This window comes from Seriola dumerili, unplaced genomic scaffold, assembly GCF_002260705.1.
Source record: "Seriola dumerili isolate Sdu_G_001 unplaced genomic scaffold, Sdu_1.0 BDQW01000129.1, whole genome shotgun sequence".
NCBI lineage: Eukaryota > Metazoa > Chordata > Actinopteri > Carangiformes > Carangidae > Seriola > Seriola dumerili.
Window position 1 is genome coordinate 1,331,793 of NW_019174384.1, and position 15,791 is coordinate 1,347,583.

Sequence of the window (15,791 nt, forward strand, 5' to 3'; positions counted from 1 at the left end):
AACTGTTTGGAGCTTTTACAACCAAAAACAGCACGACATGAAATGATGCAGGATATACTCACATCCAGGTCCAAGTGGAAATAGTGACTGAACAGTTTTGAAAGTAACAAGGAGAAATTGTCTCTGGAAGCACATGAAGTTCCACTCGCCTCCCGTTGTACCAGGTGAGAGCAGAAATCTTAAAACTTGGGCAAATAAAACCTTTTTTTGCATGACGAGATACGACCAGAGCAGTGGTTCCCAACCTGTGGGCCGGGGGCCCTCTGGTGGGCTGTGAAGGTATTGCAAGTGGGCCGACAAATCATTTTGAAAACGGTACAATTTTGGTGAAAAGATGCAAGTATATAAAAAAAATAGATATAAATGTTTTTGGATCGAAAACATAAAAAAACCCAAAAAAACTTCTCTATCACTGTGATGAGCCAATCATAGGAAGTTTGATATTCTCACCTCCAGACCACATCATGTACTTGTTTGTATCTCAGTCTGATTGAACGCTGAAAGATCACATCCACGGCAAAAACCGGAGAATTAAAACAGATAGCTGGTGAGAAGGACATGCGATCTCTCCCCCTCCAAACAAAAAAGAGAAATTGAGCTTCCTCGGTTCAGTCCTGAATGTTCGATCATCATCATTAAAATAAAAAATGCTCTGAGAACGTATTATTTGAACGTATTGTTACGGGGTTGGATGTGAGCCGCTAACATTTTTGAGATTTTCAGTGATTTGGTAAAGGTTGAGAACCACTGCGCTTGGGCTGAGTAAGAAAATATGCATTCTGTAATTTGGGTGAAACAATCCTTTAAGTGTCTGCAGCATCTAGTACAAGCCAGCCTGTGCACCCAGAGAGCCACAGCTTCATTAAAAGTCCAGAATCATTCCTGCTGAGTGACGTAAAGTTAACGCAGGTTAATGCAGTGATCAGACGTGAGATCCTTCAGAATGTGCCGTCAGCAACAGCAGCCGCTTCTCATCGCTGCACTGCTGTCACAGCGTGGCTGCTTCTCTTCAGCTTTATCGCCACATCATCAGCCAGAGCTCAGGCTCGTGCAGGGACGCTTCAGTTCATCCTGTGCTGCTGCCGCCGCCGCTGCTGCTGCTGCTGCTTCTGCTTTAAATCCGGCATGGAAACAATACTGTGCTCCCTGTTACTGACGCCTGCTAATGTCCCTCTCTCTGTCCACTTCTCTGGTTTGTGGTGCTTCATGGGAGCAGGTGGAGTACAGATTTAAGTTTCAAGACAGGGGTGAAGTTCTCTTTGATATGCTCCCTCGTGATTCGCAGCATCAAAAGATCTCATTTTGGTTTCCTCCTGCTCTCTCTTCTCTCCCTCCATCTTTCCCTTTCTCCAGGGTTCCTGGGGCTCAGGGAAGGACCAGTGCAGCAGAGAGCTGCTGGTCTCCTCCATCTTTGCTGCAGCCAGCCGCAAAAGAAAGAAGTCAAAGGAGAAGCCGCAGCCTAGCAGCTCGGACGATGATCTGGACGCCGTGTTCCCCAAGAAGGAAATCCCTGGCCAGAAGCCGAACCACCACCTCCTCCTCCTCCAGGCTGAGGCGCAGAGCGAGGCTCGTCCTGGTCCCAACGCAAAACCCAACGCCAAGCAACAAGTCCGGGCAGAGGAGAGGAAGGAGAACGGGAGAACTGTGGAGCTGACACCTAAAGCCAAGAGAGAGCACAGAAACTCCTTATTCCTGAAGGAGAAGACTCCACCCAGGCACTCGTCACCTTCCCCCTCCCCGTCCCCGAACATCTCTGGCTCTCCGAACATCAGCTACCAAACGGCTCCTCAAGGGAAGTCCTCCCTGTCCGACCCCCCGTCTCAGCTGGATGAAAACACCTCAGACCTCGGGACCATGAGCTCCGGAGCATCAGTGCCACGCTCAAGACCCAAAAAGTGGACTGCGGGCGCGTCCCCCGACCTGCCTGCAGTAGCGTGCACCGGACTGGGAGCAGGTGCAGGAGCGTCCGCCGGCGCAGAAGTGAGCTCCATCACCTCGGACTACTCCACCACTTCCTCCATCACGTTCTTGACCGGAGCGGAGTCCAGCGCACTCAGTCCGGAGCTGCAGGGCGGGGAGGAGGCAGACGACGAACGCAGCGAGCTCATCAGCGAGGGACGACCCATGGAGACGGACAGTGAAAGTGACTTCCCGGTCTTTGCCCCGGGCGGCGGCAACAGCCAGTCGACGCCCTGCCCAGAGCAGAGTCAGGAGAAGAGTGAAGCAAGAGGGGGTGGTGCAACAAGGGAGGGGAGCACCACGCCAAAACTGGAAGCTCGGCGCCTTTTTCCGTCGCACAGGATGATTGAGTGCGACACCCTCTCCAGACGGTGGTCCCTGAGACAGAAGACAGACAGCGAGTCATCGGTGGAGGGTGTAGCTGGAAGCGGCGAGCGCAGCGAAGGCAGGACAGAGTCTTCCACGCGCTTGTCTCGAGTCCTGGAGGTGATGAAGAAAGGGCGATCCACAAGCAGCCTCAGCTCGTCTTCACGCAGCGAGTCGGAGCGCCCCGAACCGGCCTGGCACCTCAAGATCACCGAGCGGCTGAAGTTCAGGTTACGAACATCCGCTGATGACATGTTCACCCAGAAGAACCGAGCTCCGGACGCCCGCAGCAAGAAGAAGAACATCCGGCGGAGGCACACCATGGGCGGGCAGAGAGACTTTGCAGAGCTGGCGGTCATCAACGACTGGAGGGAGCAGGGCGGGGTGGACCAGGCGGCCGAACTGTCGGCTCTGGACCGCCTCAAGCCCAGATGCTCCTCCGAGGACTTCTCCATCCGGGACTGGATCGCCAGAGAGCGGTGCAGAGGCTCCGAGTCGAGCGTAGAGGTCGCACCAAAAGCCGTGCCTGAGGATGATCACGCGGACGCTCAGGACGTCGATCCTGAAAGACCTCCACCTTCCGCGTCCCCGGGCGCGCAGCCACTAGCGGGGGAGCACGTCAACGGCAGCGGGCTGCAGGGTAAAAACAAAGCGTCGCTCGGGGCAGACGCTCACCCACACAAACTCTCTGGAGCACAAGTTGTCCGCTCGCGGTTCTACCAGTATCTGTGAAACGGCAGGAGCGGCTCTCGTCTCGTGCGTCTGTGAGGAAAAACAAAAAGAGAATGAATGCGTAATCGTACGAATGTGGGTATTTTAGCTAAGGTTACTGCACAATATTTTTTCTACAAAGTATACTTTATGTATCTACTGTACATACTGTGTATAGGCTTCCATGATTGTTACTGGAATAATGCTGAAGAGATGTTTTATGTGTGTAATTCCACTGACTCGTCGGCCATACTGGAACAGACACGGATAAAAACACGGACTTCCTCCTTCGAGACTGAACTCTACTAATGCAAGAATGTGACTTTGCTGTTGACATGTGATGTTGATAGGACAGAAATGGACTCTGAAGGTTGTTACGCAGCACTAATGAAACGTAAAGCGTCGACTTGACTCTTACTGAAGAATGAAGGAGGAAACCTTTTTACTAAGGAATCATGGTTCAGTTCTTCCTATTATAAACGGTATGAAGAATGTATTACTCGCTCCTTTTTTGGACTAACACTAGTTGCTTGTGACAATATTGTCATTTTCAAAAACAATATGTATTTTTTTTTTTTTTTTTTTGCCTGTACTTGAAGTTTGTGGATATAATGGAGGGCTGCTTTCTGAGCTGGGTGCTGTGGGGAAGTTTGTTTTTTTCACAGTACAGTCACAACAGCCAGATATTAGCTTGAGGGACTTGGAGGGTTATTATAGTTTTATCAAATAAAGACTGAAAACAGTAATGAAATGCTGTTACTACAGTATGTAATGCTTGGTACAGTAGTTTTTATTTCCAAACTTTGTCAAGTTATAGTCCAAAAAGTAAGTTTTTACATGTGTTTTTATCTCAAGAAGAAAAAGTGCCTCGTTTTGTTTTTATTTGTTTGGTTTTTTAACTGTTTTTACCAACAGTTGTCAAGACAAGAATGAATTTAAAAACATTTTTAGGGGAGAATAATTTCACAGGCATTCCACAGATTAGTTTTTTTTTCCTGTTTAGTTAAACTCAATTCAAATTTATGTCAGTGTTTGTTTCATTTAGTTTTGCTTCGTTTTTTTCCCCCTTTGTCTTTTCAATGCAGTAAAATGCATGGGCGCTTAAACCTGGGAGAAAAAGAAAAAACAACAAAAAAAAACAGCAAACTTATCTTTGAAACTGCATGAGACAATGTTTTCCTGAACATCTCGCCTGTGTACAGCAGAACATTGGTGCAATGCTCTCCCTCAACAAACACTGGAAATAAATAATCTTTATTAGATTCTCATGTCTGTCTGGTCTCATTATTTTATACGCCTGCAACATCTGGGAATAAGAATAATAGAAATCTTGTTTTTAATCGTTGCCAAATTAAATAGAAATAACATGCACATAAAATAAAAATCAGAAAGTGACATTGGAGTTGATGAATGGTTGACAGCGGCTTGTGACTGGCATGCTCGTTCTGACTTTTTGGTTGTGAAATTTATAGTTATGTTTCAAAGATCAGGATTGTGACTAATCAAATTTCTTTCTAAACAGTATATAAACGTGAGGAATGGAAGTCATAGTGTTTGACAAAGACTACATTAATTAACATTTAAGAATGTCATATCTACTTACAGCTACATTATACACTTCAGAGACAGCTGCGGTTTGTGGAGTAACTGATTGTTTTGTTTTACTTTGGCGCCACCTGGTGGTAAAATGAGGAAGTAGGCTGACACTGGCAAACGGCAGACAAATGGACAAGACAAATGTAAATACATCTCTTGTAAACAAATTCGATGAGGTGCAGTAACTTCTTGAATAACTATAATACATAACGGCTATATCCATCATTTCCATGGCGATGAAGAAGTAAATAAGTGAGAGTGTGCACTGCTGACAGAAGCACACACACTCATAATTCTGTGGGACTTGGATGGATAAATGATTTAACCCTTCACACAGTCTCTACATATACACTATTGTGTGTGTGTGTGTGTGTGTGTGTGTGTGTGGGAATGTGCGCATGATGACAATTACCTAATGAGCTGCCTCGTGCTGTCAGAGTGACGTAAGGTGAACACACACTCACCCTGTGTTTGTCCCGGCTGCTGGTAAAGACTGTGTGTGAGTCTCGAGCTCCTCAGACGGAGTGAGCTGCAGCCTCAGACCTTCACCTGACACACACCTGAGGTAAGAAGAAGTTTCATTTACGGCTTGTGAATTATTCTAAACTGCAGTGTGCGGGAGATGAATGATTATGGTAGTTTTATGGTATAGTTATTTATGGAATATGATAAAGTTTTTAGATAATACTCTGTTGAAACACTGATTGTTTTCGGCTTAACTAGTTTTTCACTTGGTTTTATCTTCTGTGTTCCTGATTCAGTGTTTTATAGAAACATATCACAACAATAGCTATTTCTTTAAAATCAAAGGCTAAAATCCTTTGAGATTATTTTTGTTAATATTTGTTAAACAACAATGTAAAGAAGTAGCTGACTGGTCTATGTGAAGGTACAGGTGTTGTGTTAAACAAGAAGAACAGGTGTGGCAGCATGTGATGTTTTGTAAAGAGACAAAAGATGCTTCTGCATGTGACACAGACAGAGAAATGGCCTGTTTGTTCCACTCCTATCTCACTAGTCAACTGTTTGACATCTCTATAGGGAACAACAGAAGCTGAAATGTAAATGATTTCAGGTATGCAAATATTGTACCTCAACAACCGTCATGGCTTCAACTGGCTTCAGTTAACACCGAGGTTTAACCCTTTACAATGAAGTTATCATGGCCGCCCAACAGAAACAAACACACACACTTCATTCAGGCCTGTGTATACACAACTACACTTCAACTGACTCGACAACATTATAAATAAAAATTATTATTCTTGTTTGTACAAATTAAATAATATAAATAGTTATTATAATAATTATTACTAATACGTATTATAATATTATACCTATATACTCTATATTAACAACTCAATTACAATCAATTTTAGTACCTTAAAAATCACAAAAAAAGCATTTCAGTGTCACATCCGGTCAGTTGCTGATTTTTGCAGCTACAATATTTGAGTTCAAATTTAAATTCATATTCAAGCTTCTGTTATGCTGTGGTATTGTGCATGTGTGGCATTGCTCCATGCTATATACCGATACTTTACAACATTAAATACCGTAAATAAATCTCCCCTGTTCCCCCTGAAGGAACCATGTCTGCTGTCTACCTTCTCCTGCTGCTGCTCCCTCTGGTGTCAGCACAGACCTATCACTGGGGTCCCTGTCCTACCCCCAAAGTCCAGCCCAACTTCAACCTCCAACAGGTAACACACACACACACACACACACACACACACACACAAACACACTGTGTATATACAGTACAAATTATGCAGTGAAATACACAGAACCAATAACGCTCTCTGTCACAGTATCTGGGAAGGTGGTATGAGATTGCAAAGCTTCCTGCGTCCTTCGCAAGAGGAAAGTGCATTGAGGCGAACTACGCCATAAGGACAGATGGTACCATCCAGGTGCTGAACTCTCAGTTCTAGTGAGTATTCATCGACACTTGGGCCGCACGTTTGTGTTAATTCTGGCTGAATATATATGGCCCGTATAACTGTCAAAATGCTACTTGAAAAAATTTGGACCAATTCTGGCGTACACACAGAAAATTCTCCGACTGTCTGACATGGGCCAGACTCGGGCCGATGACCAAGCGTGTAGGGCCAGAAGCTTTCATAAGAAGAGAGTTTTCAGTTTGGGATAATTCACCGCAACTAAACAGTCAATGCAAAGTCAATGCAACCAATGCAGTGGAGTAATGCTCAGTTATGTCTAAATTTAAATGCCCATTAAACAATGAAGTGCTGCACATACCGTTGAGTGATCGAGCGGTGATCCAGTGATCCAGTGCTCTACAGTCGACGCTGGCACCAACACCAATAGTGAAATTTCTACCTGTGCACTACATGTGCTGTGCTACAGGCACAGCACATGTCTACACAGAGAATAACAATAGCACTCTGGTGGCTTTAGCAGCACATTTATTTGTAGTGTCACAGGTTATAACATTAACTATAGTCAAGTTTGTGTGGAGTTTGTGGACCAAAGAACAGATGATGTGGGGTGTAGGGACCCTGAGTTGATGCTCGAAGGCCTGGTGGTCAGTATGGAGTATGTTTATTATTATCAAACAGAAGGAACACTGGATAACCACTTCCTTTTGTGATGAAAGATGATAGAGAATTAATCCTGTCTTTATGAGTGTTTGACTTGAATTATTATTGTTATTTTATTATGTGCTTTGATCCCTCAGTTCAATGAACTTAAAATCCACTCATTTCTTTCTCTCTTCCTCCCTGTGTCTCAGTAAGGACAAGGTAAGGGTGGCAGAAGGGACAGCAATAGTTCAGGACCCGAGAGAACCTGCCAGACTTGGAGTCAGCTTCTCATATTGTAAGTTACTCTTCTTCTTCTTACTCTTTTATCTTCTTCATTGTCTTTGTTTTTGCCATCACTACTGTTCTTAGACAAACCCAACCCCTAACTCTGTCATCTTTTGAAGTCTTGTCTTTCTTTTTATTGCTATAAGTAGTTGAGGGTTTTCGGAATAATAACCTTTCCAATAATTATAGTAGTGAGATCATTACATAGTCCCTTATAAAACTGAACACAAGCACGGAAAAGAAAAGTAAGTTTTTTGCATTGCAGACAGCAGCCCTTCCACTCATCATGGAGATTATGTGGTTAAAGAGCACACATACCTCATGAATGACAATATTATTGGCTGATACATGACACAGCAGCCTCACTGCATTAGTTATGTCAATGACAATGAGCCCGTCTGTCCGTGAAAGCCTTGCATCAGTATTTAGATCTCAGCAGATGTTTGTGTCCTTTTTAGCAGACTTGAGCATCACATCATTGGCACAGCTCTTAAGGTGACGAGGTTCAAATCTCACTGTGAGTGTAAATTTTTAGATTTTACAACGATGATTGATTATCCATCAGGACTCAGTGCTTGGTCCTGTTTTATTCTTTATCTACATGCTTTTCTCTACACATAAGTTACATCTTTATGCAGACGATACTTGCGTTTATCTTAGCTGTGACCTTAGTGGAAATCTCTGTCTAAGCACTGTGGTCCTTACTCCAACTATGTAAATCCTACTGTGATAATCGTGCTCTTGGTCTTGACATCTACCACACCCTGGGTAAACATCTCATTGCATTGATTGAAACTCTTCATTGGAAAAACAAAGTACAATAAAAGATTCTAATCATCATCATTTTTCTCTCTGTGACTTTTGCTCCTAGTCACTCCCTACAGCCCATATCTGGTTCTGACCACTGACTACACCAGTCTGTCCGTTGTGTACTCCTGCACGGACATCCTCCGCCTGTTCCATGTTGAGTACGCCTGGATCCTCGGCAGGTCACGCTTCCTGCCTCCAGAGACGGTGCAGTACGCCAAAAACCTGCTGACCAGCGAAGGCATCGACCTGTTCAGGATGAAGGCCACAGATCAGACAGGCTGCAAGGATAACTAGGGACAGATGGAGTCTCCCATTCACTGAACTGTAACCAAGCACAGTGGATGTGGCAGGGCTTGACACTTATATAATATTAGGGCTGTGCAGTGTAGTATGAACATATTGGGATCATGATACTGTTACAAGAGGATGCAATTTTTTTTCAGAGAGCAAGGTGGTTCAGTCGGACAAGGTGTTGTATATCTGCATCTTAATGTTGTTCTTTTTTACATTTTAGAGTTGCTAAAAAAAAAATTATGGGAAGAAAAAATAAAACTTAATGATACAATTTTAACAGTTATCCATGTTTATTGCAATTTATTTTTATCTCAGTATGATTTGCTTTGATTTCTATTATTCTTCTAGCATCATCAATAGTACAAGAGTACATCCACAAAAACTAGTTCAATCACCATCTTTTTAATATATATCTTTATATTTTAATTCTGTAAAATATATAAAATTTGGTCAAAAAACGTCATAGTATAGTAAGGTATGAAAATGTCAAAAAACATTATAGTATAGTAATGCATGAAAATGTCTTAGTATGTTACGGCATAAAATTCTCAAAAAACATCATAGTATAGTAAGGCATGAAAATGTCAAAAAACGTCATAGTATAGTAAGGCAAAAAAAGTCATTAAAACGTCATAGTATAGTAAGGCAAAAAAAGTCATTAAAACGTCATAGTATAGTAAGGCAAAAAAAGTCATTAAAACGTCATAGTATAGTAAGGCAAAAAAAGTCATTAAAACGTCATAGTATAGTAAGGCAAAAAAAGTCATTAAAACGTCATAGTATAGTAAGGCAAAAAAAGTCATTAAAACGTCATAGTATAGTAAGGCAAAAAAAGTCATTAAAACGTCATAGTATAGTAAGGCATGAAAATGTCAAAAAACGTCATAGTATAGTATGGCATAAAATTGTCATAGTATAGTAAGGCGAAAAAAAAAAAAAAAAAAGTCATAGTATAGTATGGAATAAAAATGTCAAAAAACGTCGTAGTATAGTATGGCATAAAATTCTCAAAAAACATCATAGTATAGTATGGATAAAAATGTCAAAAAGTATAGTATGGCATAAAATTCTCAAAAAACATCATAGTATAGTATGGATAAAAATGTCAAAAAGTATAGTATGGCATAAAATTCTCAAAAAACATCATAGTATAGTATGGATAAAAATGTCAAAAAGTATAGTATGGCATAAAATTCTCAAAAAACATCATAGTATAGTATGGATAAAAATGTCAAAAAGTATAGTATGGCATAAAATTCTCAAAAAACATCATAGTATAGTATGGATAAAAATGTCAAAAAGTATAGTATGGCATAAAATTCTCAAAAAACATCATAGTATAGTATGGATAAAAATGTCAAAAAGTATAGTATGGCATAAAATTCTCAAAAAACATCATAGTATAGTATGGATAAAAATGTCAAAAAGTATAGTATGGCATAAAATTCTCAAAAAACATCATAGTATAGTATGGATAAAAATGTCAAAAAGTATAGTATGGCATAAAATTCTCAAAAAACATCATAGTATAGTATGGATAAAAATGTCAAAAAGTATAGTATGGCATAAAATTCTCAAAAAACATCATAGTATAGTATGGATAAAAATGTCAAAAAGTATAGTATGGCATAAAATTCTCAAAAAACATCATAGTATAGTATGGATAAAAATGTCAAAAAGTATAGTATGGCATAAAATTCTCAAAAAACATCATAGTATAGTATGGATAAAAATGTCAAAAAGTATAGTATGGCATAAAATTCTCAAAAAACATCATAGTATAGTATGGATAAAAATGTCAAAAAGTATAGTATGGCATAAAATTCTCAAAAAACATCATAGTATAGTATGGATAAAAATGTCAAAAAGTATAGTATGGCATAAAATTCTCAAAAAACATCATAGTATAGTATGGATAAAAATGTCAAAAAGTATAGTATGGCATAAAATTCTCAAAAAACATCATAGTATAGTATGGATAAAAATGTCAAAAAGTATAGTATGGCATAAAATTCTCAAAAAACATCATAGTATAGTATGGATAAAAATGTCAAAAAGTATAGTATGGCATAAAATTCTCAAAAAACATCATAGTATAGTATGGATAAAAATGTCAAAAAGTATAGTATGGCATAAAATTCTCAAAAAACATCATAGTATAGTATGGATAAAAATGTCAAAAAGTATAGTATGGCATAAAATTCTCAAAAAACATCATAGTATAGTATGGATAAAAATGTCAAAAAGTATAGTATGGCATAAAATTCTCAAAAAACATCATAGTATAGTATGGATAAAAATGTCAAAAAGTATAGTATGGCATAAAATTCTCAAAAAACATCATAGTATAGTATGGATAAAAATGTCAAAAAGTATAGTATGGCATAAAATTCTCAAAAAACATCATAGTATAGTATGGATAAAAATGTCAAAAAGTATAGTATGGCATAAAATTCTCAAAAAACATCATAGTATAGTATGGATAAAAATGTCAAAAAGTATAGTATGGCATAAAATTCTCAAAAAACATCATAGTATAGTATGGATAAAAATGTCAAAAAGTATAGTATGGCATAAAATTCTCAAAAAACATCATAGTATAGTATGGATAAAAATGTCAAAAAGTATAGTATGGCATAAAATTCTCAAAAAACATCATAGTATAGTATGGATAAAAATGTCAAAAAGTATAGTATGGCATAAAATTCTCAAAAAACATCATAGTATAGTATGGATAAAAATGTCAAAAAGTATAGTATGGCATAAAATTCTCAAAAAACATCATAGTATAGTATGGATAAAAATGTCAAAAAGTATAGTATGGCATAAAATTCTCAAAAAACATCATAGTATAGTATGGATAAAAATGTCAAAAAGTATAGTATGGCATAAAATTCTCAAAAAACATCATAGTATAGTATGGATAAAAATGTCAAAAAGTATAGTATGGCATAAAATTCTCAAAAAACATCATAGTATAGTATGGATAAAAATGTCAAAAAGTATAGTATGGCATAAAATTCTCAAAAAACATCATAGTATAGTATGGATAAAAATGTCAAAAAGTATAGTATGGCATAAAATTCTCAAAAAACATCATAGTATAGTATGGATAAAAATGTCAAAAAGTATAGTATGGCATAAAATTCTCAAAAAACATCATAGTATAGTATGGATAAAAATGTCAAAAAGTATAGTATGGCATAAAATTCTCAAAAAACATCATAGTATAGTATGGATAAAAATGTCAAAAAGTATAGTATGGCATAAAATTCTCAAAAAACATCATAGTATAGTATGGATAAAAATGTCAAAAAGTATAGTATGGCATAAAATTCTCAAAAAACATCATAGTATAGTATGGCATAAATTTGTGAAAAAATGTCATTGTATAGTATGGCATGAAAATGAAAGAAAATGTCATAGTATAGTATGGCATAAATTTGTGAAAAAACGTCATAGTATAGTATGGCATAAAAATGTCAAAAAATGTCATAGTACAGTATTGCATAAAAATGTCAAAAGACGTCGTAGTATAGTATGGCATAAAAATGTCAAAAAATGTCATAGTATAGTATGGCATAAATTTGTGAAAAAATGTCATAGTATAATATGGCATGAAAATGAAAAAAAACATCATAGTATAGTATGGCATAAATTTGTGTAAAAATGTCATAGTATAGTATGGCTTAAAATTGTCAAAAAATGTCATTGTATAGTATGGCATAAAATTCTCAAAAAAAGTCACAGTATAATATGACATAAAAGTGTCAAAAAACGTCATAGTATAGTATGGCATAGAAACGTCTTAGTATGTTACGGCATAAAATTCTCAAAAAACGTCATAATATAGTAAGGCATGAAAATGTCAAAAAAACGTCATAGTATAGTATGGCATAAATTTGTGAAAAAATGTCATAGTATAGTATGGCATAAATTTGTGAAAAAACGTCATAGTATAGTATGGCATAAAAATGTCAAAAAATGTCATAGTATAGTATTGCATAAAAATGTCAAAAAACGTCGTAGTATAGTATGGCATAAAAATGTCAAAAAATGTCATAGTATAGTATGGCATAAATTTGTGAAAAAATGTCATAGTATAGTATGGCATGAAAATGAAAAAAAACATCATAGTATAGTATGGCATAAATTTGTGAAAAAATGTCATAGTATAGTATGGCATGAAAATGAAAAAAAACATCATAGTATAGTATGGCATAAATTTGTGAAAAAATGTCATAGTATAATATGGCATGAAAATGAAAAAAAACATCATAGTATAGTATGGCATAAATTTGTGAAAAAATGTCATAGTATAATATGGCATGAAAATGAAAAAAAACATCATAGTATAGTATGGCATAAATTTGTGAAAAAATGTCATAGTATAGTATGGCATGAAAATGAAAAAAAACATCATAGTATAGTATGGCATAAATTTGTGAAAAAATGTCATAGTATAATATGGCATGAAAATGAAAAAAAACATCATAGTATAGTATGGCATAAATTTGTGAAAAAATGTCATAGTATAGTATGGCATGAAAATGAAAAAAAACATCATAGTATAGTATGGCATAAATTTGTGAAAAAATGTCATAGTATAATATGGCATGAAAATGAAAAAAAACATCATAGTATAGTATGGCATAAATTTGTGAAAAAATGTCATAGTATAGTATGGCATAAAAATGTGAAAAAACGTCATAGTATAGTATGGCATAAATTTGTGAAAAAATGTCATAGTATAATATGGCATGAAAATGAAAAAAAACATCATAGTATAGTATGGCATAAAAATGTCAAAAAATGTCATAGTATAGTATGGCATAAAATTGTCATAGTATAGTAAGGCGAAAAAATGAAAAAACGTCATAGTATAGTATGGAATAAAAATGTCAAAAAACGTCGTAGTATATTATGGCATAAAAATGTCAAAAAACATCGTAGTATAGTATGGCATAAATTTGTGAAAAAATGTCATAGTATAGTATGGCATAAAAATGTCAAAAAACGTCATAGTATAGTATGACATAGAAACGTCTTAGTATGTTACGGCATAAAATTCTCAAAAAACGTCATAGTATAGTATGACATAGAAACGTCTTAGTATGTTACGGCATAAAATTCTCAAAAAACGTCATAGTATAGTATGACATAGAAACGTCTTAGTATGTTACGGCATAAAATTCTCAAAAAACGTCATAGTATAGTATGACATAGAAACGTCTTAGTATGTTACGGCATAAAATTCTCAAAAAACGTCATAGTATAGTATGACATAGAAACGTCTTAGTATGTTACGGCATAAAATTCTCAAAAAACGTCATAGTATAGTATGACATAGAAACGTCTTAGTATGTTACGGCATAAAATTCTCAAAAAACGTCATAGTATAGTATGACATAGAAACGTCTTAGTATGTTACGGCATAAAATTCTCAAAAAACGTCATAGTATAGTATGACATAGAAACGTCTTAGTATGTTACGGCATAAAATTCTCAAAAAACGTCATAGTATAGTATGACATAGAAACGTCTTAGTATGTTACGGCATAAAATTCTCAAAAAACGTCATAGTATAGTATGGAATAAAATTGTCAAAAAATGTCATAGTATAGTATGGCATAAAAACGTCTTAGTATGTTACGGCATAAAATTGTCAAAAAACGTCATAGTATAGTATGACATAGAAACGTCTTAGTATGTTACGGCATAAAAATGTCAAAAAACATCATAGTATAGTATGTCATCAAATTCTGAAAAAATGTCATAGTATAGTAAGGCATAAAAATGTCAAAAAACGTCACAGTATAGCATACCATAAAAATGAAAACAAAATGTCATAGTATAGTAAGGCATAAAAATGTCAAAAAAAGTCATAGTATAGTATGGCATAAAAATGTCAAAAAACATAATAGTATAGTATGGCATAAAATTGTGAATAAACATCATAGTAAAGTATGGCATAAAAATTTCAAAAAATGTCATAGTAAAGTATGGCATAAAAATGTGAAAAAAACATCATTGTATAATGAGGCATAAAAATGTGAAAAAACGTCATAGTATAATAAGGTACAAAAATGTCAAAAAAAGGTCATAGTTTAGTATGGCATAAAATTCTCAAAAAGGTCACAGTATAGAAAGGCATAAAAATGTCTTTGCATAAAAATATCGAAAAAATGTCATAGTATAGTAAGGCATAAAAATGAAAAAAACTATGTAGTATAGTAAGGCATAAAATTGTCAAAAAACATTATAGTATAGTAATGCCTAAAAATACCAAAAAACGTCATAGTATAGTATGGCATAAAATTGTCAAAAAATGTCATAGTATAGTATGGAATAAAATTGTCAAAAAATGTCATAGTATAGTATGGCATAAAAACGTCTTAGTATGTTACGGCATAAAATTGTCAAAAAACATCATAGTATAGTATGTCATCAAATTCTGAAAAAATGTCATAGTATAGTAAGGCATAAAAATGAAAAAAAATGTCATAGTATAGCAAGGTATAAAAATGAAAAAAAATGTCATAGTATAGTAAGGCATAAAAATGTGAAAAACATCATAATATATAATGGCATAAAAATGTGAAAAAACATCATAGTATAATAAGGTATAAAAATGTCAAAAAACGTCATAGTATAGTAAGGCATAAAAATGTCAAAAAACATCATAGTATAGTATGGCATAAAATTCTCAAAAAAAGTCACAGTATAGTAAGGCATAAAAACGTCTTTGTATAGCACAGCATAAAAATATCAAAAAACATCATAGTATAGTATGGCATAAAAATGTCAAAAAAAGGTCATAGTTTAGTATGGCATAAAATTCTCAAAAAGGTCACAGTATAGAAAGGCATAAAAATGTCTTTGCATAAAAATATCAAAAAAATGTCATAGTATAGTAAGGCATAAAAATGTCAAAAAAAGTCATAGTATAGTATGGCATAAAAATGTCAAAAAACATAATAGTATAGTATGGCATAAAATTGTGAATAAACATCATAGTAAAGTATGGCATAAAAATTTCAAAAAATGTCATAGTAAAGTATGGCATAAAAATGTGAAAAAAACATCATTGTATAATGAGGCATAAAAATGTGAAAAAACGTCATAGTTTAATAAGGTACAAAAATGTCAAAAAAAGGTCATAGTTTAGTATGGCATAAAATTCTCAAAAAGGTCACAGTATAGAAAGGCATAAAAATGTCTTTG

General features: G+C 35.9%; 2 protein-coding genes across 3 annotated transcripts in view; both read left to right on the forward strand.

The window, feature by feature from the left end:
- The window catches only part of arhgap21 (Rho GTPase activating protein 21), a 43,149-nt gene extending 38,851 nt beyond the window's left edge, over positions 1–4,298 (forward strand). For both annotated transcript variants that reach the window (XM_022748809.1, XM_022748810.1), the window contains one exon: positions 1,354–4,298. In XM_022748809.1, coding sequence (XP_022604530.1) covers positions 1,354–3,057 — 1,704 coding nt within the window. In that variant the 3' untranslated portion in view covers positions 3,058–4,298. The remainder of the gene's footprint in view (positions 1–1,353) is intronic.
- Positions 4,299–5,131: 833 nt separating this feature from the next.
- Positions 5,132–8,844, forward strand: LOC111224348 (apolipoprotein D-like). The gene is made up of 5 exons (XM_022748803.1): positions 5,132–5,197; positions 6,220–6,335; positions 6,444–6,565; positions 7,388–7,473; positions 8,335–8,844. The coding sequence occupies exons 2-5, from the start codon at positions 6,225–6,227 to the stop codon at positions 8,565–8,567; spliced, it is 552 nt and encodes a 183-aa protein (XP_022604524.1). The 5' UTR covers positions 5,132–5,197; positions 6,220–6,224; the 3' UTR covers positions 8,568–8,844.
- The last annotated feature ends 6,947 nt before the right edge of the window (positions 8,845–15,791 follow it).

Excerpts from the sequence above, each read along its gene's own strand:
- LOC111224348 (XM_022748803.1), top strand. The coding sequence starts at position 6,225 with ATGTCTGCTGTCTACCTTCTCCTGCTGCTGCTCCCTCTGGTGTCAGCA. Across the intron at positions 6,566-7,387 it reads GTGCTGAACTCTCAGTTCTA|TAAGGACAAGGTAAGGGTGG; the intron begins GTGAGTATTCAT and ends CCTGTGTCTCAG. Across the intron at positions 7,474-8,334 it reads TGGAGTCAGCTTCTCATATT|TCACTCCCTACAGCCCATAT; the intron begins GTAAGTTACTCT and ends TTTTGCTCCTAG.